The 24,990-nt window shown below is 41.0% G+C and overlaps 1 protein-coding gene across 4 annotated transcripts in view; it reads right to left on the bottom strand.

The window, feature by feature from the left end:
* SNTG1 (syntrophin gamma 1) overlaps positions 1–24,990 on the bottom strand; it is a 229,955-nt gene that overhangs the window by 69,778 nt on the left and 135,187 nt on the right. For all 4 annotated transcript variants that reach the window (XR_014222181.1, XM_082233854.1, XM_082233853.1 and 1 more), the window contains 4 exons: positions 11,306–11,408; positions 9,745–9,827; positions 7,593–7,723; positions 4,202–4,331 (listed from right to left, as the gene is read on the bottom strand). Coding sequence is in view for 3 of the 4 variants with exons in the window: in XM_082233854.1 (XP_082089980.1) it covers positions 4,202–4,331; positions 7,593–7,723; positions 9,745–9,827; positions 11,306–11,408 (447 nt within the window). In the remaining variant the exon portion in view is untranslated. The remainder of the gene's footprint in view (positions 1–4,201; positions 4,332–7,592; positions 7,724–9,744; positions 9,828–11,305; positions 11,409–24,990) is intronic.

The following is a 24,990-nucleotide window of genomic DNA, read 5'->3' as shown; positions in this document are numbered from 1 at the left end:
TGACACTCTTGCCAAGAGCAAATAAGAACGCATTTCAAATACAGATCAGAAAATATGCTGTACTTCAGCTTGTTTAAATGTTTGCAGATATCCTCAGTAACTGTTTTGCCATTCTGACACAGCTTGTCAAGTGACACTGCAATCATTGGCAACCCAAGCAAAATTATACACTGCACTGAGGTGGCACAAAAATTGTTAACCTCAGCTTAATGTATGCCAGAAGCCGTCTTGTTTCAGTTAGTTGAATCACAGACATTTCCAGCAGCATTCTTTTGTTGATAAACATTATATTTTCTTGTGACTCTGTGGCTAAATGTCCTTTTCTTCGTCCTTAAATGTCCCTGTATAGCGGAACACTCAATTCCTGCTTATGCTGTCAAATATTCAATTCTTCCTGTCGACTAACATTTAAAAGAACATTATGATTAGATTACAGATCAATTCCCCATCAGACAAAAAAGACATTAAGGGAGCTAGGGGACTCAGTTGCAGAAAAGAAGGGGTAATTTCATTCTGGCAAGACATTAACTATGAGCATTTAGCTTTATGACATTTCGCAATAATTGGCCATATAAGAACTACTTGATACTCCTTTCTTATCACTGAGTTGTATGAGATGCTGCACTAGCAGAGGTGCACAAGAGTCCCAGCCCTTCATCCGGGGGGGGGGGGGATGAAGCAATTGCCTGCTGCTAGGACAACAACCCAGCCCTGGCTTCGGAGTCTAATTTTGGCTCTGTAATGCATGCAGTATTACAGTATTATTAGAAACAAGGAGTAGAGTCATAATAACATAAGAAGAGCCATGATGGATCCCACCTAGCCCAGACTTCTGTTCCCATAGTATCCAAAAAAATGCCTACGGAAAGCTGACAAGCAGGACATGAGCACAGCTGCTTCTCCCCAGCAACTGGTAATCAAGTGTCTGTTCTGAATCTCCTACTGTTCAACTTCAGTGGATGGTCTCAGGTTCTAGCATCAGGAGGAAGAACACCTTTTCACCTGTCCACTTTCTCTAATAAGCCTTCATCAGATCCTTCTTCCCATAATTGCTTTTTCTTCTTCTACCAGTTGCAACAAACCAAAGGAGAGGAGAGGGCTCTTTGCTTGAATCCTGCTTATAGGATTCTGACTGGCTATTGCGAGAACAGGATGCTGGACTGGATAGGCCATTGGTTTGACCCTTGAGGCTATTTTTACATTTTCATATTCTTACCCTAAAAAGCTACAAATATTATAACCTTTCACGATGGAGAGATGCATTTTATTGTTGTTTTCTGTACCTTTTCCAGATCTACAATATCCTTTTTGAGATGCAGTGACCAGAACTGTCATAGATTTTTAAAAATGATATCATTATATGACAGTTTTATTTACTATTCCTCTTCTAACAATTTCTGACATGGAATTTGCTTTATTCGCAGCAGCTTTCATTGAGCTACACAAACTCAGGTTCCCTTTCATGGTCAGTCAATACCAGTTCAGGCACCATCAGTGTTTATGTGAAGTTGGGAGTTTTTGCCCCATTGTGCATCTCTTTACACTTGCTTATGGACCATTGCATTGTGTGCCATACAAGAGCCAACATGGTATATTGCAGAGCTCAGGACAAAACCACACCAGGCACAGCTAATTGTGGGAGGGATTGGGGCATTCAGGACACATCACAGAAGGGCAGAACAGAGGATCTTACTCCATACTTCAAATCATTCCATGGATTGCTGAAGCTTAAGCCAAGCCATATAACATTACCAAAATAGACTCCTCTCCCCCACCTTTTCCCGCCTGGACTATGGGGAACTTTAACTGCCTATGAATTTGCTGTATACATTACAATCTTGTAAAAACATGCCACGTAATAGCAATGTGTTAAAACATCATTATTTCTGTGGCAATAATTACAGTGCTAATCAGAAGCAATTAATCAGAGGCAATTGAAATTTGGCTTTAAAATGTTTGCTGCAACTGTAAGAACATCGCTCCTTGAAATACCAAAAATATTCCCAAGCACAAGCTAAAATTAGTAATAGAAAATAGTTATAGAGTAAGCACAAAGGTTAGCAATAGTCCCATTTGTCAAGGCTGTTGTGAGACTGACAGCCATACACAGTGACAGCACTATCAAGATGAATAAATAGTGAGGGAATTGGCGAGTGCGGCACAGAACATTACAGATGGCAGACAGATTCAAGTTTGCAATATCAATTCAGTATTGCCACCAGCTGGAATGGTTCTGTAGCTGGATATAAATCTCCACAAGATACAAAATTCTTCAGTATGTTCCCGGCATTAGAAACAAAATTAATTTTAGAAGCCTGTGGAGGATATTGCAAGATTCAGAGAACTCAATATGATACCAAAACTAAACTAAAGTAGGGCAATATTTAAAAGTTGAGAGGGAGGATAGGGGAGAGAGTAACTGGTGCTGGTGGGAACAGACACAGAATAGTATCAGTCAGGAATTCCAGCTAGGAATATTATAGATTGATATGCAAGGTTGCCTAAAATCATCATCACCATCGCCACTGAGATTATATAATCAGAAGGAACTGTAGCATATAAATACTTCACACAATTTGTTCAGTCTCTAAGATTCAGTTTTTTAAATCTGGGACAAGTCCAACAGGGGAGAAGGCAAAACACAGAAGGCAGTTTGGGAGAAGGAAGACCCCAGATATTGCAGTGAGGTTGGAAGTAGGAGGAGGAATTGTAGCCATTAGAGCATGAATGAACATTCTGCAAAATGCTTTTTTATTTTTAACATCTTCTAGATTCAGAACTGGCCAACTTTCCAGGGGCCATTTTTAATAGGTGTGCATGCTGTCAGTCACCTGATGCCACATGATCACATTCCACAGGAAGCATTAGGAGAGCACTTAACTGTAGTCCTGATCCTTTCAAACCATGGTTGCAAAAGAAGAATCTGATGCAACTTTACCTGCCAAAAGCTGGGCTTACATTCAGTGCTGAAAGCAAGCCCCACTTGCAGCAAGCATCAGATGCACTCAAATGAAACTAAACCGGGCAGGGTTTGTATTTACAACACAATTTAAAGGGCCATTTATCGATTGAAGATAAAAGTGTTTACATGATCCCTTCTCCTGCATATTTTCCCCCTCACAACAAGCCTGTGAGGAAGGTAGGCAGATAAGGCTGAGAGACTGTAACTGGCTTAAGGCAGAGGTCATCAAACTATGGCCCACTGGACTCGTTAATCTGGCCCACAAACCTTGCAGACCCTGCTGCCCACTCAGTCAGTCCCCACGCGAAACAGACGTGGTGCAGAGACCTCACTGCATAGAGACTTACTTCTGTGACGGAAGCTCCTGCTGCCAATTAGAAGCCACACTGGGTGCCGCCCCTTCATTCCTGCTGAGGCAGCTGAGCGGGAGGAAGTGGCGGTGGCACGGAGGCTGCCCAGGCCAGAGGCATCTGGGTGCTGCCCCTTCCTTACTGCTGAGGCAGCCGAGCAGGAGGAAGCGGCTGAGCGGAAAGGAAGTGGCAGCAGCGTGGAAGATGCCTCTGCCACCCAGGCCAGAGGTTTGGGCTCTGTGCCTCACCGAGACAGAGGACGCCGACATTGCCGAAGACAAGACAGTGTTGGTGGCTGCAGCGTGATTGGCATAGGCGGGGGGGGGTGTCTTTCGGGAGGGGGTACTTTAGGGAGGCGGTGGGTCCGGCCCCCCACAAGGTCTGAGGGACAGTGGACCAGCCCCCTCCTGAGAAAGTTTGCTGACCCGTGGCTTAAGGTGACCATGTGAGCTCTCTGGAGAAGATGGGATTTGAACCTGATATCTAACTGTGTTACTATGTGAATAGGGTAGGCCGTTGGGAGAGGGGTAACACAGAGCTTTTCCATGATCTTGGGTATCAGAATAGGAATGCTGACAGCCTGCATATCTTGGAAGCACTGTACCTTCTCTACTTTTCTTTCTAGTTCTGTCGGTGGGTATCAGGGGAAAAAAGGAAATAATACTGATAGCCATGAAGTGGACTATGTAGCCACAAGGAAAAAATAATTCCCCTTTCAAGAAGCTTTCAAAATTCTGAGCTGATGACAGACTTGAGTTCACTTCTCTGGGGAAGCTTCAAGCATAGTTTATGCACAGATAATTCTGTGCGTAAACCCAAGAGGCCTTTATGACAGTCAGGATCAAATGTAACTGGGAAATCTGATGAACTAACTTAGAGGCATACTTACATTGTGCTTTGTGAGGTTGGAAATATTCGTTGCTATTGCTTGTAGCCAGTCAATGCAGTCTTCAGCCGAGAGACACTGAATTATTCCACTGCAAATGCCATCCACAGCGATTACTTGAAATGCATTTTGCCTATGGACACATCGTAATAGATTAGGTCAGGAGACAAGTGCACCTACTCCGACATTACCAACTTCATAATACTTGTCAAAAAGCTTCGAAATCACTCCCCTCTACCTACCCTTGCCCCACAATAAAAGTCAGCCATTGAACTGCTACTGATTTCCCTATTTTATGAGTCATTCTCTTCTATATTTAGCTTTTGTATATGGCACATCTCCAGATAAATCTTGGCAAAACCCACAGAACAACTGAATACAGATTGCTCACAATGGGCTATCTGCTCAGGGCGCAAAGCTTGAAAAGGTAGTAGCCTGGCAGATTGCACAAGCTGCAATTTGCAATTCATGGCACATAGCTCTTCAGCTTTACCCCCCACCATATTTTGACCATGCTGATTCTGGATCCGAGTCATTCATCTCCACCTTGGAGAATTTCATTATTTCAATATGGCATCCACTGTATCCCCCAAAACAAGAACAGATGCATCATTTAGCTTCTACAGGAGCTAGGATAATAATTGGTGTGTTTTCAGAAGCAAAGAATTCATTTTGGCAACCTCCCACCATATGGAATTGCTCATTAGACAAGAATGATATATAGTTGGTAAGGAGCTTATCCGTATCTTGCTACGTTTTTAATTGTATTTTTATATAAACTGCCCTAGGAACATAATTGAAGGGTGATTGATTGATTGATTGATTGATTGACTAATTGATTAAATAAATGTAAACATTATTCTTGATGTATAATGGGGAGCCTGAGTCCATCCCAGTATTGCTGAACTACAACTTCCATCATCCCATGTTATTTGAGGCTGATGGAATTTGGACTTCAACAACATTTGGAGTGCCATAGGTTCTCCTTCCCTGATTTAATGCACTAAAAGAATGGAGGCACTGGCAAATTCACACCATTGGTGCCACAAAGCATTCCTAAGCATCTACTCAAATGCAAACCCCATTGAGTTCAAATAGATTTACGCCCCAGGTATGTGTGAATAGAATGGCAGCCTAAGTGCATTATAAAGGACAACTATTGTGGAAGAAGACAACAGTGGCTTCACATCTGCAATTCCAAAAGCAATGGGTGACTTATTGGAAGGAATCTGTGCAAAAAAACAAAGAAAGGTTCTACAGATCTGAACGCAGCATATACATCCTCCCTAATTGTGGAATAGATCACTAGTAACCCAGGTTTATAACTACAGAAGCTACATCAACACTAAATTTTCAGAGCTAGAATAAATAAAAGGGAAAATACTTTCAATAAGAAGACTAAAAAGATATTTTGGAACTTTTTAAATAATAAAATAAAGAACAAGACTTTGTAAAAATATTTTGGAACTTTTTAAATAATAAAATAAAGAACAAGACTTTCTTAAAAGTCCCCCCTCCCCATATTCTATAAAAGCACTGAGGCATAATATTCTATATTGGCATGCTCCACTAAATTATAGATTTTTAATGAAAATTCAAATATGATCTGCTTCAAAAACTAATTAGGTGAAGGGTTGAGAACTCAGAATTGATCCACATAACTTTAATGATTTTCACATTGCACTTTCCCAACATTTGGACATAACCTAAACACAATGAATGGGTGCAATGTATTTATCAATATGAGGGGAGGGCATCCAAGCATTCTGTGTCTGCTATTCTGCACAGCTGACTTATCTGCCGTAATGCTCTGTGGACTGATTTACTACATCCAAATGACAGATAATTATCAAGCCTATAAAAACCTTTGAAATGCTGAAGCAGTAAGGGCCCAATTTCCTCCAGAAAGTACATGGGTCTGAGTGGCTTAAGAAACACGGGAGCACGATGATATTTCATGCCCTAAAACCATCTCCTGAGTGTGGACTGGAAATTGTACAACAGGTCTATTTATTCATGATGAATATATGACTGAGATTAGACATGAGAAATGTGGGAAATGTAGCTGCAGTTCGTTCGAAATCAATCTTCTATCCATTACATCTGGGTCACTTAAAGTCAGACAAATTTTGATAGAAGGTTGATCTGATTTATTTTTTTAAAAGAAAAATTTCAGCACAGGGCATATTATTCTCTGGTTCAGGTTGGTCCAGTGCATTTTGCATTAGCTGTAACAATCCTTCCACTTTAACATTGTGGGGTAGAGGGTGGACCACACAGATTTTTTCCTAGGGATTTGCAGGTTGAGAAAAAGAGATCAGCATATTGATTTCTGATTTCCTTGTCCATTAGAAGCCTGCAAATAAACAGATACCTTTACCAATATGAATTTGGCCCATCCCACCCTACCTTCCTTTGTCTAACCAGAGTCAACTAAAAACATTTTCCAGCCTAGCGACATAGAACAAAGCAGGAAGGGCAGTGTCACACACCTGGCAGGAGGATTGGTGCTGTGCAGGTGCCCTGCTGGGGCCACAGGTTTGGATACATAGGGGTGCCTTTGTCACGTCAACCTCCACACAGCCTTGCCCTTCCCTGTCTCATTAAGTGGCAGAGATACCACCTCCAGGAAGCTAGGTACACAGTGCCACTACTCCTAATGAAGTATTCCTGGGTTAGAGCACAGGAAAACACTGAATAGTTTGTCATGGAGACTCTAGTCCTAGTGTCGAGTCTAGCTTTTGAGGAAAAGATCGTGGCTGACTGATACTAGGCCTTTTAACTGATTGTTAGCTTCTCTGGGCATGGAGATTTGGATGTGAAATTCCTTCAAGCAATCAGTGCCTCTACATGCCTTATAAGGGTTTTGTAGTCATGCAAAAAGTCTCTTAGTTATATTCTTTGCCTCATGCACAACTTGAGAAAGAGCTACATTTCCAGCTAGAAGTAATCAACATGCTCCGCCTGAATACCAACAGGTTTTAATTTACTTAGCTAAAATTGGATTTTAACCAACTAAGTCATACTCAATAGCTCTACTCTATGATTTAGGGAAAAAATCCCATTCTACTTAATATTGCTGAGGGTTTTTTGTTTTTTCCCCCCTTTTGTAAATAGTAAGAATCTCTCTCCTTCTGTGATAGCTAGAACTTCGGGGAAAGTTGTACCTTAGAGTATTAATCATATTAGTTTCTAGCACTAACTGTGTTTTACAGCCCCAGCTAACATAACATCTATTTTTCCTTATTAGTAAAAAAATGCCTTTCTTTCTCTAACGATGGTAAAAAAATGATCTGGTAGTTTGAGGGCACCACTCCTTCTCAGACCCTTCACTTCAAAAATTACAACTGGCATTCTCCAGTATATGGAGAAAATATTTCCTTTATCTACTTACCTGCACATATCTGACCCTGGGAGATACTGGGAAAACCGGGAGTGAAGCAGCGGTATTAATCGGAGATCACACCACCTCTTCTCCCACCTAAGCCCTGGAGAAGTAGGCCATGAAGAACATGAAAGTGTGTCCTGAAAAATATTGCAAACACCTTTGATGTTTTGGCGTTACCATCAGCAGCTACAATAAACAGTACCTCTTTTATATATTACATTGCATTTCTCTGCCACCTTTCCACCACAGAGCTTGAGGTGGTTTCATAGTCCTCTTTCTCCCCATTTTATCGCGAAAACAACCCTGTGAAATAGGCTGAGAGTCTGTGGTTGGTCCAAGATCATTCAGTGAAAATCTTCCGAACTGGCTAGTTGCAAAATGCTCATCACTACAACAAGTGGGATATGTATAGCAGGAAAGGTTTTATTTTGTAAGGTTCTCTGGGAAGGGTAACATCAATCTCTACCTTCTATACAAAGAGAGAACTATATAGTATACCACATCCTGCAGGATGCTCCTAAGTGAAGCCATCAAATATAAGGAAGAGAGGGCTGGTTTTATTCAATGGGCACCATATACTCAAAAAGGAGAAAGTGAAGGGGTGTTTCTAGAGACACCAGTGTAATGAGCATTATATCTATATCCTTCCTAAGGACTTCAGCTGTTGAGGATAGACCTATCCTAGAATCTGCAATGAATAGAATAAGCCTTCACCATCGTTATTGCCAATGGAAGTAAAGAAAAACAAACCATTCATGCAACAGAGCTCTGGCTCACATCACCGATAAAGGGAATAACTCTCATGCCCCTCTATCCAGAAGGTGCTTTTACCTTTCTTCATGTGTTCATTTCTATGGATATTATAGTGGCAAAAGAGGCAAACTTGTGGTAAGAAAAACAAGCACCCCAACAGGATAGGCTGACATTTAAAACATTTTCTTTCAAACATCTTGAGGTCATGCAGACATGAAAGGGGGGAAATATTACAAGGGTTGTAAGAAACACTAATAGTGAAGTATTTGTAGCCTCCGCAGAAGCAAGAAGTGTCAAAATGTTCTTGATGGAATCTTTCTAGCTGGTTCCAGAGACAGGAGACTACAGAATAATGCTGCAACATTTCAGGTGTTTATTTGAGCCTCTGGGTCTGTCAGCACCTATGATGTATTGCTAAGTGATGTTCAAACAAAGAACAGAAAAGCTTCTTCCATGAGAGTCGGTGCTGATACCTTTTTTTACAACACACAAACTTACCTTTGTTTCCAATTTGTTTGGCAGTTTTTTGAAATCAGACCTTGTTCCGGTTTGGATGTAGTAGTAAAATTGAATTGTCCAGGGGAAAACATAATTAAAATTTAGTGTGGGTTCACTAAGATAATTTGAATTGCAAGCCAAAATAGCGATGAGCGAACACTCCTCCAACCCACATCCAATTTAGAATTAATTCTGAGGGGGAAAAGAAAGCCAAATAAATGCTGTATGTCCAAAATAAATTATTAGGTCCTGGCATTCTCCTAGTGACATAACAGAGAACACACTGGATGGGACCCCCACCATCATTTCACTCTGCGTTACTTTCTTTAAGAAAGTGACTGTACTCAGCATCCTATCCAGTTTGTGATGGGGCACAGGTAGGTAGCAATGCCAGTTATCGTTCCCTAGAAGTTCAGATGCTTCAGAAGCACTGCTCAGCGATGTGGTCAGTCCTTACTGAACCCACCACCACTGAGGGAACATGGACATTGGGGAAAACGTACTTAATGCGAAGAGGTTTGTGGCAGGTTCCAAGCTCTCTAGGTTTCCAGGTAATTTATGACAAAATCATACTGGGATCCATAGGTTCTTTATAGAATTTTTATTCCATTTTAATATGACTTAAATGAAGCAAAAATAATGGAGTATCTAAATCCACTTGTCAGTTGTGGTCTTTGTCTGATTTCATTCCATTACTAAACCAGGAGTTAGCACAAAGTTCCCCCACCTATAGCTGCATAATGAGAAAAGGGTTTTTACAGTACACTTTGCTTCTATGGAGTCTACCTAACATTGAAACTGGCATATTCCCAGCATGCTCATAGAGTGTGTAAACTTCTCAGTTAACAGTCACGTGTGGTAAATTTTCATATTTTTGGCAGCAAGGTAAAAAAAAAACATTTCTTACCGTATTATTGGGATGGTAGTTAAGATGTAAACCACTATCACACAGAGGCGATGAAGTACCACTGCTTTGATCACTAGGAATGCCTAATAAAAACATAAATACATACAAAAGTGTATCACAGCTTACTGAACTACACACACTTCATAATCAAAACTGACATTGGTTTTGTCATACAGTAGTTACAATTCAGCCACACATAGGGTGCTGCTGTTGCCTCTGCTACAGAGGCTGTTTTAATGTGTATTACAGGGATACTAAATGCATCAGCTCTCAAAAACCACCATGCATATGAAGATCATCAAAGATGACTGAAGGGATGGGGAGTTCTTTGCCATGCAAAGTAATCTTACAGACTTGTGATAACCAGATGTTTTCCCTATTTGAAAAAAAAATCTGCATTGCCATCAGGGTACAGATTTATAAATGTCAACACTGTTTTATGATCTGCATTATCTTTTACATTCTATTTCAATAACCACCCAGGTATTCTATGAAAGTAGAGCGATTTATAAATTCTGAAGCAAATAACTGTGGTGATCCTACATTACTTCACCACCCCCAAATAGTCTTCTGCCTGTAAAAAATAAAGTAGGTGTGCGAATTCTACTGTGTACATGTAGTATTTTTGAAACTTGAAAGGAGTGAATTGTTTTGATAATATCAAATGAATATAAAATATCTTCATTAGTATGAATAAAGGAGAAACTGGTATAATGATAGAAATGAGATCACTTTCAACAAGTTAATCAACATTTGAAAATAAATGAATATAATGCAATGGGAATTATTTAATGGGTAGGAGGCTATTTGAATTCATTTCAGAAGCTTTTTTAAAACAATATTTTCCTTTTCTTAATTAAAAGGCTGAGGGAAACCCTGGTGATAATCTTCACAGGGCAACTATAGAACACAGACAGAGCCATCTCAGACTATGTACTAGTCCCTACAATTTATTAAAATTATAGAAGGAAGACAGCTGTCTCTCCATTTCTGCTATTTCCCAATAAGACTAATCAGTTTAAATGGTTGAACAAAAACAAAATACTGATCACTATGGACTCCATTAATCTTCACTTAAAGCAGAGCAATCTGTTCAAGCCCATGACTGCAATTTAAAATGAAAAGTCCTCAAGACAGATATATTCCCTCTCAATTGCCAAGTTAGGGGGGAAATGCTAATCCTTCTCCAAATCTCTGCCATTATGTATTAATATAGAAATGAAATGCAAATACCCTGGACAAATTATCGTTAAGTCAAAGAACTTTAATAGCACTCAAAGCAAGTTGTAATCAGTTGAGAGCATAACATCATCTCTAAAGCAAAGGTTTAAAATGGAACACTCAAAATCAGCTCTAGGGGAAAACTCATACAATTCTCAGCAAAAATAAGCAAACAAAAACCAAACTATGATTTGTAAATTAACAAAGGCAGGGCAATTCACAGAAGCAGGCTTAAAAAGTAGTAATTTGCAGTGGCTCTGGGGCTCCTATGATAGTTTCAGACTTGGGTTTGTTTGGGTTGTGGTTGCGGTTGTTTATAAAAATAACAGTTAATACTTACATGCACAGTCTTCGTTGAGGGGCAGTTTGAGAAACGCAGGTGCTCTTTTGAGAAAGGATACAGTTAGGGTCACCTCTTCTCCAGCATTCCGAAGAACCTGGACCTGAGGATTAAAGATGTAGATGTAACACACACATACAAGCCAAAATTACATTCTACCCTTCACACACAATTGCACAGTTGCTTACTGTACAACACAAAAAGAAATGAACAATAAAAGCAAACATGCATTTTTAAGCTTTAAGGTTATATTCTGGTTTCCTTAAAATTCTTCACAGACAAATTTCTCAATCCCTTCTTTTGTTTTACAAAAGGACTTCAGTGCACAGAGGTCTGGGGTAAGCATTTTGGTAAAAGTTGGGACTGAATCAGACATCTAGCAAAAGCTGAGCCTTATATTGCAAGAGTGAAACCTGCAGATGGCCAGATGTTGGAACTATCACCAAGCAGAACACATAAGCCTCCCACCTGTGAGCAGAACTGCCTCTCTTATGAGAAAGCTGACTTTGGTGCAAAATCCAGCGAGAGGAGGGAATTCTGTGGATGCCAAAGCAGATGAACCCACAGCTGTATAGTCAATCACCCTTCAACCAGGAGACTCATGAGGTTGTGAAAAGTGCCTGCCTGGCCAGGCTAAACCTTGCACAGTTGTGATTAGCATTCTAGAACATGATTATTTCCAGGAGGAAGGAACAACGTTCCATTGAAATTGTGCAAGAGGGGCTTGGATAATATCATTTCCCCTCTGATCATAAAAGGACACCATGAGCAGTCTTCTTCTCCCTTTCTGCTTAAAACAAGGCAGTCTCATTTGATAATTCAGTATGAATTCAGTATGAAGACATCCCATGTAAAAAGATATAGTGCATGGGTAGCTAAACCTTTCTAATCTCACAGAAAAAAACTCTAGTAAATAAAATTCTCTAGTAAATAAATACATATTGGTGGAATCTGTCTGGTTTGCCTCTCACTTTGGACTAAAAAAACAACCCCTGAATTTTTCTTCGGTGATTTAAAAGAAATGTGTGCTTCCCCTTCTCTTCTGTTACATGAATTACCCAGAGTCACTTCATCCAGATTATCAAAATTGTTCTCACTAGTGTAACAGCCAGACCATCTATCAAGAACTGAATTGTCTGTCCCTGTGCTGCTCTCACAGATATGAGCAAATGTTTCACAGTAATTTGACACAGTGGAAGTCATGTAAACTTTGCTGAGCATCCCTTTCTGAAAGTCGGACACACTTGATCACAGAAAATATCAAAGATGATTCTACTCAGAAGGTTGTAGCGAGCAATGCACAACTGAAAGAAAAAGGTAGGGGAAAAGGTATCACCAGCAACATGCGGAAATTTAAGAGAAGACACCTATCTCACAAAACGTAAGATGTACGGAAATGTTAAAATAGGTATACAAAACTGAGCTTCAATTTGTACTGTTAATAATCTTGCTATCTCACGTCCATTGAAAATGATCACCAAGTCCTTCAGATTACAACATTAAAACTGTCCTATTCTAACCCAACACTTTAAACATTTTTGCTGCTGAATATATACCTTCACATTCTATTTCATACATCTGCTAAAGCATACAGTTGCCAGCGAAAGCTCGTTGCTCACTAATCGGACAGTCTCTTTAAAAAATAGACCACAGTAATGTTTATTTTTGCTGCTACAGACAATAAAAATATACTGCTTCACCATGTTGGTGCATATGGTGAAGAAAGGCACATTGGTAGTATTTTTTTTGAAAAAGGCTGGTTGATGGAATGCATACCACTTTATGCATTGGGTTTCAGAACACAGGAACCTTTTAGACTCCTAGGAATCATGACCCTGGAGTCTAGCAATGACCAAAACACCAAATTAGGGGCTAAAGTGTCACTGGCAAAATCAGAGCTTACTGTTATAAAACTATGGGTTGCTAGTTGGATGGGGAGAATGTGATGTGGACAACATCCAAAAAAATCAAGGTACATGCAGGTTTTACTCCACTTTAAGCTCCCACCATGGGAAGGAGTTATGGTGGACCCAGAAATATCTAGAGTAAATGTATTGGTCTATACTACTGACAGAAAGGTGCCCTTTGGCCCTGCAGAAGATCTGACCACTCCCCTTCCTCTTTAATCTCTCCATGATGCCATCTTCTCCCTTTTGAAACAGACTTCATTTCTATCTTCTGGCTACATGTGGTTAAAATACTAAGATACAAACAGGCATGAGATTTCTCAAATACCTTAAAACACTGGAGCCACATATTTTAAGCAGCTCTTTAGTATTCTAAATGTCATGCCCTTCAAAGCTGCTCCATATATTTTTAATAATTTAAATTTAAATTTTAAATCACAATCAAAGTTATGCGCTGATTTAAATATGGGATGCTTTTGTTATTGAAATTTGGTTAGAGAGACCTCAGAGAATGCACAAAAATAAGAATAAAAGCTTAATGCTAAAAGACTAGAAATGTTACTATAGCTTTTTCAATATTTCTTCTAAATAATGCTTGACATCATTAATAAATGTCAGCCAGAGATGCAGTGCTCTAATCAGGCATCTTACTTTACAGTATTTGTATTCTCAGGTCATCTGAATCTCTGAATTGCTGAACACTCTATATAGATTCCTCCATATCCCTCAGCATTGCAATAGTACAGTGGTGCCTCGCAAGATGAAATTAATTCGTTCCGCGAGTTTTTTCGTCTAGCGAATTTTTCGTCTTGCGAAGCACGGTGTCGGAAAAGTTTTGGAAAAGCTTCAAAAATTGCCAAAAACCTCAAAAAAGGCTACCACACCGCATTCTATGAGTTGCTCCTCGAAGTCAAGTCGCAACTGTATTTTTTTTTTATAATAATTTTTATTACATTTTTTCCAATTACAGATAAGACAGAAAAAAGTAAAAACATAGAAAATAGAAAAAAAGAAAGAACAGAAAATCAAAACCATTTCAGTAACTTATTTCAAATTTCTATCGGACTTCCCCGCATCTCCCGCATAGTGCGTTCTTAACAATAAAATTATCAGCAAATTATACCCTTGTTTCATGTGTTTCTTTGTATTTTCAAGCAGTTTAAGTTTAACTCCCTTATTTTCCATTTACTTTAAAAATATAGCATATTGTCGTTTTTACCCATTTAAACTTTGATTCTTTCATGAATATTATCCAATTTCATATATAATCCACTCTCGTTGCTGGGGCTAACCTTCCAAGTCATACGGCATCTTAAAGTTCATATAATTTATAATTATATGATGCATTATAAAATTTATAATGCATCTTACTTTACAGTATTTGTATTCTCAGGTCATCTGAATCTCTGAATTGCTGAACACTCTATATAGATTCCTCCATATCCCTCAGCATTGCAATAGTACAGTGGTGCCTCGCAAGATGAAATTAATTCGTTCCGCGAGTTTTTTCGTCTAGCGAATTTTTCGTCTTGCGAAGCACGGTGTCGGAAAAGTTTTGGAAAAGCTTCAAAAATTGCCAAAAACCTCAAAAAAGGCTACCACACCGCATTCTATGAGTTGCTCCTCGAAGTCAAGTCGCAACTGTATTAAGGGTGTTAAGAAAAAGGAAACAAACTTGCAAAAAATGCAAGACGTTTTCGTCTTGCGAAGCAAGCCCATAGGGAAATTCGTCTTGCGAAGCAGCTCAAAAACCGCAAAACCGTCTAGCGAGTTTTTCGTCTTGCGAGGCATTCGTCTTGCGGGGCACCACTGTAGTTTATTAGAAGTATTTTCAGACATGGCAGAAGACACAAAGCACTATGAATACAGTAGTCTAATTTCACATGTGTTGTGCAAAATACATTGTGGTTCAGCTCCTTAGAACTCAGTAATCTTATTTATGCTGAGCAGCCTTTTGTCTAACTCCAACAGCAAAAAGGATGGGGATGGTTATTCATCTTGCATGAAGATGAAAACACGGTGGTTGAAAACTGACAGAAAGGGCTGACACGTGAGCTTTGTAATGTAACATAAAAAGGGAGGCATATTTTGTCCTAATCTTGTGGCCCAGTTCATACATATCTGAGCAAATGATGGGATTTATGTAGTGGAGGAATGAAGTGGCAACACCACTGCACGTAAGATGTGGAATGCTTTGAAGAAAGCTCACCAGCCAGAAATCCCAGCCCAGAGTTTGACTGCATCGGAGGTCCTGGCTGTTTCCCAGAATGTGAGTGAATGCTGAGGGCACCGGTTGCATGGTTCCGGGGGAGCTGACCGTCACGTCATCCCAGGCAGCATTCCAGCCTCCAGGGGGAGCCAAGGAGTCGGCAGCTGAGAGCTCTGTTTCTCGTGGGAACCAAGGTCATCGCCTTTGCAGAGGCCGGAAAGGCAAAGGTAAACAGAGGCAGACGCCTGCAGATGGCCAGAAGCAGAGGGAGGGTGAAGAGCCCGTGCCAGAGAAAAACAAGGCTATGTTTGCTGGCACAGCTTCACCAAAGGCTAAAGGCACGTCTGCTGGCCAGGAGCAGGGGGGCAAGCTGCAAAAGCCCACACCGGTGGAAAACAAGGGTTTGCTTGCTGAAAAGACTGCTCCAACAGCCAAAGGCAGATTTATTGTTGATTCAGGTGCCAGCCGCCATATTTCGAAGGACCGCCATCTCTTTATCTCCTTCAAGCCTCAGGAAGGTGAGATCCACCTGGCTGACGGAAGGACGTTGCAAATTGCAGGAGAAGGGACTGTGAAACTTGCAAGTCTGCACACAACCATCAGTAATGTACTTTTTGTTCCAGGAGCTGCAAGCAACTTGCTCAGTGTCCCACAGCTTACTGGGCATGGTTTTCAGATTTCCTTCAAGAGGAGCGTCTGTGTCATCAGTAAAGGCAAAGAGGACTATTTGCATGCAAAGTTTATGGATGGTTTGTTCCATATAACTTATGACGACACTAGTGCTGTTGTATCAAATGCTGATTCTTGTTGTGTTGCACAAACTAACAAAGTTCTTCATGCAGGTTGCATTCACGATGCACATCGAAGGTTTTGTCACCTCTCTTGGAAGGCACTGGCCAAGATGCCAGAGGTGGTTGAGGGTTTGAACATCAAACCCTGTAAATTTCACATGAAGTGTGTATCTTGTGCAGAGAACAAGGTGAAGGTTGCTCCAAAAGGCAAGGAGTCTAGCAGGCAGGCTTCCAAACCCTACCAGCTAGTGCATGCGGACCTGGTTGGTCCACTTGCGCCCTCTTTAGGGGGAGCAAGGTACTTCATGGTTCTAATTGATTCTTTTTCCAGATACATTCATGTGTTTTTGCTCGAACAGAAATCGCAAGCGTTTCCGAAGTTTAAGGCATTCTGTGCTTGGTTGGAGAATGTTCATGGTAAACGTATTGGCTCTTTGTTTACTGATCGGGGCGGGGAGTTCACTTCTCAGCAGTTTGAAGCTTTCCAGACTGAGAAGGGAATCCAGCATGACATGTCAACACCCAGATCGCCATGGATGAATGGGCTTGCGGATCGAGCAAATCAGACATTGCTGCAAGGAATGAAAACCTTGTTGCATGATGCCAATCTCCCTGATAAGTTTTGGGGGGAAGCTCTGGGGAATTTTGTTTACACTTTTAATCGCAGATTGTCATCACCTATTGGTTGTACCCCCTATGAGAAGATGTTTGGCAAGAAACCCAACATCAAACACATGAAAATCTTTGGTTCTGACATGTGGGTACACTCCCCACAAACCAACAAGCTTGGGAAGCGTGGGGCACATGGTTTGTTCATGGGGTACAAAAAAGGTGCATACAGGGTATGGATGACTAACTCTAAGTCCATTAAGTTCACAAGGAGTGTTGAGTACAATCCTAAGTGGGGGGGAAATGTGGGAATTTTCCAGAGTTACCCAGAGGAGGATGAAGGTGATGTCAAGCAAGCAGCTAAAGCTGAGAAAGCTGCTGGTGATGATGATGAGGATGATGATGATGATGATCAGAGTTCGGATTCCAGTTCAGTGGGCGGCGCTGCTGCTGGTGTCAGTGACAGTGATGACACAGCAGACTACCAGAGCGCAAAGGCCTCAGTCAGACCATCTGATGCGTCTGACAATGAACTGGAAGAACCACTGTTCACCATTGGTCGCTTTTCTCCTAAGAAAGAGGAGATGAGTCAAGAAGACTTGCGTATATTACGCAGATCTGAGAGAGCCACGAAGGGCAAACCTCCAAAGAGGTATGCTGATGAGTTTGCTAAGACAGCAACTGCTGTTCTTAGTAGCTCAGAGAAGGTGTGGGAACCTTCAAGCTTCAAAGAGGTTCAGGAGTTAACCTCTAAAGATGCTGAGCCTTGGCTTAATGCCATGAAGGCTGAAGTTGATTCCTTGAACAGGAACCAAACTTGGGAACTGGTACCGGTAGTCCCAGGAATGAGACTGGTTGGCAGCAAATGGGTCTTCAAGGCCAAGACAGATCAGAATGGCAAGGTAGTCAGACACAAAGCCAGATTGGTTGCCAGAGGTTTTTCACAGGTACCAGGACAGGATTACCACGAGACCTACTCACCCACAGTCAAATATGAGAGCATTCGGCTGATGCTCAAGGTCGCTGCGGAGGAGAAACTACATGTTACCCATCATGACATTAATACAGCTTTTTTGTACGGGATTTTGAACGAGGAGCTGTTCATGCTTCCACCTGATGGGATGGAGATACAGAAGGGAATGGTCTGTAAACTGCGGAAATCCTTATATGGTCTCAAGCAGAGTGCCAGGTGTTGGAACACAAAACTCACTGAGACATTGCTTTCTCTAGGTTTTCACCAGGGCAAAGCTGATCCATGTGTGTTTGTCAAGGAGGAGGGGCAAAACAAACTGTATTGTTTATGTTTTGTTGATGATCTTCTGATGTTTTGGAAGAATCAGGCTTTCTACCAAAGCACCCTAGCTCAGCTGAAGGAGCACTTTGACATGAAGGATCTTGGTGAGGTATCCAACTATCTTTCTCTGCAGGTGGAGAAGGACCAAGCAGGTAATTTTCTGGTACACCAAACACAGAAAATTGCTGATGTATTAACCAGGTTGAATTTGGTTGATGCAAACCCAGCAGACACACCGATGGTGACAGGTTACCAGGTAGACAGTACTGCTGAAGCGTTTTCTGACACAACGCTGTACAGATGCATTCTAGGCAAGATGAATTTCATTGCCAGATGTTCAAGACCTGACATAGCTGTAAGCTGTAATCTGCTTAGCAGACATGCCAACAATCCTACGGTTCAGGATTGGAAAGCTCTGAAGCGCATAGCTCGCTATTTGAAAGGGACTATGCACTACAGGCTGAGGTTCACCAGTCAAAAGACTGGAGGTCTTGAAATCTTTGCAGATGCAAGTTTTGGAAGTGACACCACGGGTGGTACAAGCACTTCTGGAGTATGCTACATGTACAACCACTGCCTTTTTGACTGGTTGTGCAAGAAGCAGACAACAGTGAGCCTAAGTTCCTGTGAAGCAGAACTCAATGCTCTGTCATTTTCACTCATGGATTGTGAATGGTTGATGCAACTGTTTAAGGACGTCAGAGTGTCTGTGAAATGTCCTGTACAAGTATATCAAGACAATAGATCGTGTTTGGCTTTGCTGAACTCAGAGAGTTGCAAGCAAAGAACCAAGTACTTGCAGATTAAGCTACATCGTGCAAGGGAGTGTATTCAGAAAGGACTCATTCAGGTGTCCTACATGCCAGGAAATGAAATTCCTGCTGATCTGTTGTCGAAGGTTGTTAACAGAGAACAACTTAAGGTTTATGTACAAAGGTTGCAATTGGGTTGAACCACAGGTACTACAGGTTACACGGAAAGGGGGAGGATGTTAGGATATTTCCGTTCCACCTTAAAAGGGAGCAGGCTTTGTGAGTCACAGAGTCTGTGCATGTCCTGTTCACAGGATGTTTATGTTTGCTATTCCTTTCGATTTTGGCAGTCGGTCGGAGTCACTGACTCAGAACGGTCATGTTTTTCTTTGTTCTGTTCAACGCTAAATAAAGTCTGTAAAATATGCTCTTCTGCGGTGCAGCTTTCTGGCTGTGTTTTCTGCTGATAAAGGGTGTGCACGAGGCTGAGATGGCAGTCTATCTCTGAGGCTTCGTGTCGCTAATTGCTGGATCTGCATGACTACGGGAGATCGATGGACGTCCGGCAGCCGGCTTGGGGCCATGATGGACTATATCTCCCTGGCAGTATTCTCAACAGGCAACAACACTTTTGAGCAAATCAGTCACATGCAACTCCTCTCTGCATTTCTTTTGGGGAAGGGGAATTGGAATTGCATTCACAAATGCTGCACCTGAGCCATTTCTCAGCCAGATGAAATACTTTTGCCTGCCCAGAAACATGAACCTATATTGGGTCACCAGCCCTACTCTACACAGCCGGCTTTGTAAGAATGTCAATAAGATGTGGAATAAGGGAGAGTGGAAGTGTCTGTGAGCTGGATTCATTATGTATTGCTAATCTAGAGAGAATAAATTTTTCAGATGGGTATGTCAAACACAGTCCCACACCGAACAACTCAGTGTCAGCGACTAATCTGTGTCCACAATGCCAGACGTGGGGAACTTTTGGCTCTCCAGATGTTGCTAAACAACAACTCATATCTGCCCCCAAAGCATGGTCAATGGCCAGTGATGATGGGAGTTGTTATTCAGCACATCTCCTTTCTATGTCCAACAGAAAAGTGTTTGTGCTGTTGTAATTTTGGCCACTGGTTCCAGATTTTATAGGAGAGATCCAAAGTATGGCTTAAGCTCTCAAAATATTTTTCTTTTACGTATTTCTTTCAATAGCAGGCTTCCATTCTCTATCCCAAACTCCCCTCATGGAATGGGCAGGGCTGGCATCGTTGATTAGCAAACCCCTTTGGGGTAAGGAACTTGGTTTCTTTGTTCTTTGTATCTGACCTATGTGTGATCACACTTGAAAAATGAGCCTTAGTACATGTTACTGAACACACAGTGATGCTGGGTACACTCTTTTTAATATAGGATTTGTTAGACAGATTTATTTCTATTACCCAGCTTTATTTATAAATCACCCTTGAAAAATAATTTTAAATTCAGTTTTGAATACTAAAAATATTATTAGCAAAAGAAAGGTAACTAAATGGATAGAAGAAAATCTTTTAAAGAACTTGAATGAACTTTTGCAAGCTTTCCCCCCTACTAGCTGAGCTCTCCAGAACCTTGACAGTGGCATAAAACAAAATCCTTTGACAAATCTGTTTTTGAAGTAATGCTTTTGATCAATACTTGCAGCTCTCTCAGCTTAGTACGTAGGCTGCTCTGCCTCCAATCTCTGTTGAGAAAGATATTTTTGTACTGCAGCAAATGCTTTCTCTGACAAAATTAGTCTTGTCACCTGCAAACCATGTGAAAATTTCCTTTCTTGCCTGCTTCAGCCCATCCACATAATGATAGCCTTTCATACACAGATGAATAATTGCACTGCATCTGTGAGACATAACTTGTAAAACCTCTGAAAGTAGTTTTTTGCTTTCTCCCATACAAGTTTTTTTGGGGGGGTTTTGCGCTCATCCATGCCACTGATTCAGCAATACAGGGAAACATATAAAAAACATTTTTGTCCCATCCGTGTTTTGCAAAATCTGAAACCTATACTAAAATAGTAAGTGCCCAACAAGAGGAATAGATAGGCAATGAAATAAAGTCCTATATAATAGTTCAGCTTCCCCGTTTCCCCTGAAATTATCTTTCATGGGCAGTGCAAACTGAAGTTAAGCCATGGGCAGGCTAGTCACAACCTACAGGCCTTAATCTTTCTTCTCCATACCATATACACAACAATATGTTTTTAAAAAACAGGTGTTAAACCTGATTTAAGATTAATATCCAGCGCAGGTTACACACTCCATTGTTTCAATTGCATCTTCCCCAACCTGGTGCCCTGCATATTTTTTTTCAACTATAACATTAATCAGCTCCAGGTGGTTTGGTCATGGGCTCCAGGGTCTCGAAAATTGGTTTATAGGATACCTGCAGCTACTGAATCTTCTGTCATCTAATCTGTTCTTTCTCGGAAGCTTCTTGTGTCTCTATCTTATTCTCTAGACCTGAACTGAAAATAAGAACTTGCCCTCGGGAGCTCTTTCTCATATTTGGATGACAGGAAACAGCCTTATACCAAGACAACCCATTTCCTGCTCTGACTGGCAGTGAGTCCACAGGTGTTTCAGATAGGGTTTTCTTCCCTCAGGCCCACCTTGGAAATACCAAGGATTGAACATGGGACCTTCTGCCTGTAAAGGTTATTATGCTAGGCTATTGAGCTGCAGCCCATCCCCACAGAGAGCTTCATTGATTTTTCTAAAAACAAAGGGCTCCCCTATTTTCTCCAAATACTTCGAGCCAGTGAGATGATTTTACATCTGTAGGTTGATAAACAACTCTAAAATGAAAAAAAAAATACTGGGTCAGCATTCTAGCACAGTGCTGAAAAAAAATGAAAGCAACTAGCTTAAATTGTTCAGGGTGTTCACTGATGAGTGTAACGGTGATGGCTTGAATGCATTGGAAACGATAATGCTTATCACAATTCATCTTTAATTTTGTCCCATTGCAGCTTTTACTTCACTTCCATTTCATATTCCTAATTAGGCAATAATCCCAGAGAAATCCATTCTTGCCAGTGGTTAATTGACATTCAGAGTACAACTTCTATTATAGCCATGGTTTTATAGCTGGAAATATCTGAATGGCTCTTTCTCCCTTGGACACGAATCTGCAATATCAACAACAAAAGAAACACTAACATGATATTTAAAGTGTCACTGGCCTCGTTCACAAGTCAAGCTATGGCTTAGGGCAAACATGCAAGTGTATGACCTTTGGAAGAGGAGATCACAGCAGCTTTGATCCTCCCCAGTTGTTCTGCTGCTAGTCTGCACTGACCTAAGCATAGTTTGCCTTAGCATGTCCTCAGAACTCAGGTCCATGATTTAGCTCTCCTGGGCAAACCACCAACTGTAAACCATAGGACAAGTCTTTGTTGCAGCTCAAGTTAACCCGAAAAGAGCTAAAGAACAAGCCCAGGCTTGCCAATCTCCCTTCTGGAAGCAGCAGACACTTGTTTGGAAGAGCAAAGTGAAACACAAGATCACAGTTGTGTGGAAATTCTGTTTTGAACAGGCCATAACTAAATAGTATTGAAAAACAGAATCTGTTTTATTTGCTGTTAAGAGATGAAACTAAAAAGTTGATAACAAGTTTATGCAGAATGAGCAGCTTAGGGGAACAGAGATAAGAGGGAGCACTCTCTAAAGCAACATCCAAAGAAATGTAAAAAGAGAGATTTGGAGAGGGGACCCCTCATGCTTAGAACAAGTATATATATATATATAGAGAGAGAGAGAGAGAGAAACTTTGGAGTCAGGAAATTAGTGGAACATAAGGAAAGTGAACAGGATAAAGGACAAGGCCCTAGAAGCTGTCCAATGATGAGAAGGGTGTCTGTGCTCTTGCAGCAATTGCCCCACCCAATGTACTCTGAAGAAAAAGGATACAGACGTACCCTGTTTGTTGAACGGAATACATTCTGGAAGTCCGTTCAACTTCCAAAAACATTCAATAAGCAAGGCACGGCTTCCAATTGGCTGCAGGAGCTTCCTGCACTCAATCGGAAACCGTGGAAGCCATGTCAGACATTCAGCTTCCGAAAAACGTTCGCAAACTGAAACACTCACTTCTGGGTTTGCATCGTTTGGGAGCCAAAACGTTCAAGTTGTAAGGCATTTGGCTTCCAAGTTACTATTGGTGCTCTTAGGAGCCTCTGAGGGTGAGAAGTGGTGAATAACAAAGAGGATGGTACTGAACATCAGTGGAAACTGGGTCACAAGGAAAACAGATTGTTGCCTACCTTGCAAAACTACCACCTGATAATTATAGCTTTCCTTTTTCATGCTAGACTCAGAAGAGAGCAGGTCAAATATTTTTCCAATCATAGTTGACATAAAATGATAAAACTGTGATAAAACAAAATTGCCAAGTATCTATTTGCACTCTTCCACACTATTACAATTTGACCCTTCCTTTCAAAAGCCCCCCCCCAATCTTTTGAGAAAATAGGTACTTAGCAATACAGTTCAGAAAAACCATTATTAAAGTACATCTTGTTTACAATACACCACTAGGTCAATCATAATTTGGTCATTTAGTTGCTGGTAATTATTATAATTTGCTTATTGACATGAATTAGTGGGTGGAAAACTGCAGTTAGTACCAATCTTGCAATAATCACACAATACTGGCATTAGCTTTGCTCAGATAATATCCTACCCCCGCTACTTTTGGAATTATGCTCAAGGTGAAATCAGAAGTTGACTTCAGACTTAGGCACTCTGTTGACAAACACACCTATGGCTGTGAAAAAATGACAGGCTGAATAAGGAGACTGAGTGCACATTTGAAATCAGGAGCTTTCTGCTACTCACTGCAATGCCTGCAGGGTGAAACAGCCCATAGAGTACATTCAGGAAGATCTGGGGCTTCGCAAGATTTTACCGGGCCTTGCAATTGCTCAGACAGCCCAAAATCTAGAGCTACATATGGAAGGAAGCATATTCCTATGTTGTCTAGGTAACACATTCTCTCTTCCAGTGCTCAAAGGTAACAGCAGACAATGAATCTTCTACAGCACAGGACAAAGGAGAATGTGCTTCTGGCTAAGGAGTGTACTTCCTTTCTTAGCACACTTGAGCAGTGACAGTTTTATTGTCGACCCACAAAGTACATTGCCAGAACTGAAGTGTTCCACCTAGTTGCCTGAACATCTTGGTAATTTTCACCCTCTTCATTGCATGGTCACAGGGTGGCATGATACTTCCATGGCTACATGATCACTGGCTAGTTAGGATCAGGCAGCGAGGGAGATGATAACATGATGCCTGAGGAGAAGGAAAATGATAGTCATAAAAGGAGGTGACATGATTTGGGGGCGGGGGGAGGCATTTTGCCCCAAAGGTTTTTGCTGGTGATCATTTGGCTCAGCCCTCATCTTGGCAGTCTATCAACAACCTCTGCTAAGCAGTGGGTCTTAATTGTTTGCTTAATATGTCTGTTTTTAGTCTGCCCTTCATTCATTTTGTTATCCCAGAGTGTTCTGCAGCATAATGGGTTGCATCCAACTAAGTTTTACTCAAGTAGACTTATGCAAATTAATAGACCCAAGTTAGCTGTGTTCATTAATTTCAATGGGTCTACTCTGAGTAGCAGTATTGGCTACAAATCAGTTATGACAAGTACAGACAGGTAAAAACACAGTATTGAGAAGTTCAGTTGTACAGGAACCTAGAGCTGAAGTGATAAGAATTATAATGCATTTTCATACCCTCCAACATTTCTCCGATGAAAATAGGGACGTCCCATTCCATAACGATAATTTTACTATTTATACCACACACATCTGACTGCATTGCCCCAGCTCTCTGGGCAGATTCCAGCATATATAAAAACATAATAAAGCATTAAACATAAAAAACCACCTTCCATATACAGGATTGCCTTCTGATGGCTCGGGAGTCTGATAATGCCATACCCTCCAACATTTCTCCAATGAAAATAGGGACATTCTAAGGAAAAGTGGGACATTCCAGGATCAAATCAGAAACTGAGACAGCTTTTCTAAATCAGGGACATCCCTGGAAAACAGGGACAATTAGAGGGTCTGCAATTTTATCATTATCC

Source organism: Podarcis vaucheri, assembly GCF_965113315.1.
Source record: "Podarcis vaucheri genome assembly, chromosome: 8".
Lineage (NCBI taxonomy): Eukaryota > Metazoa > Chordata > Lepidosauria > Squamata > Lacertidae > Podarcis > Podarcis vaucheri.
This window is presented reverse-complemented; position numbering and strand designations above follow the sequence as displayed.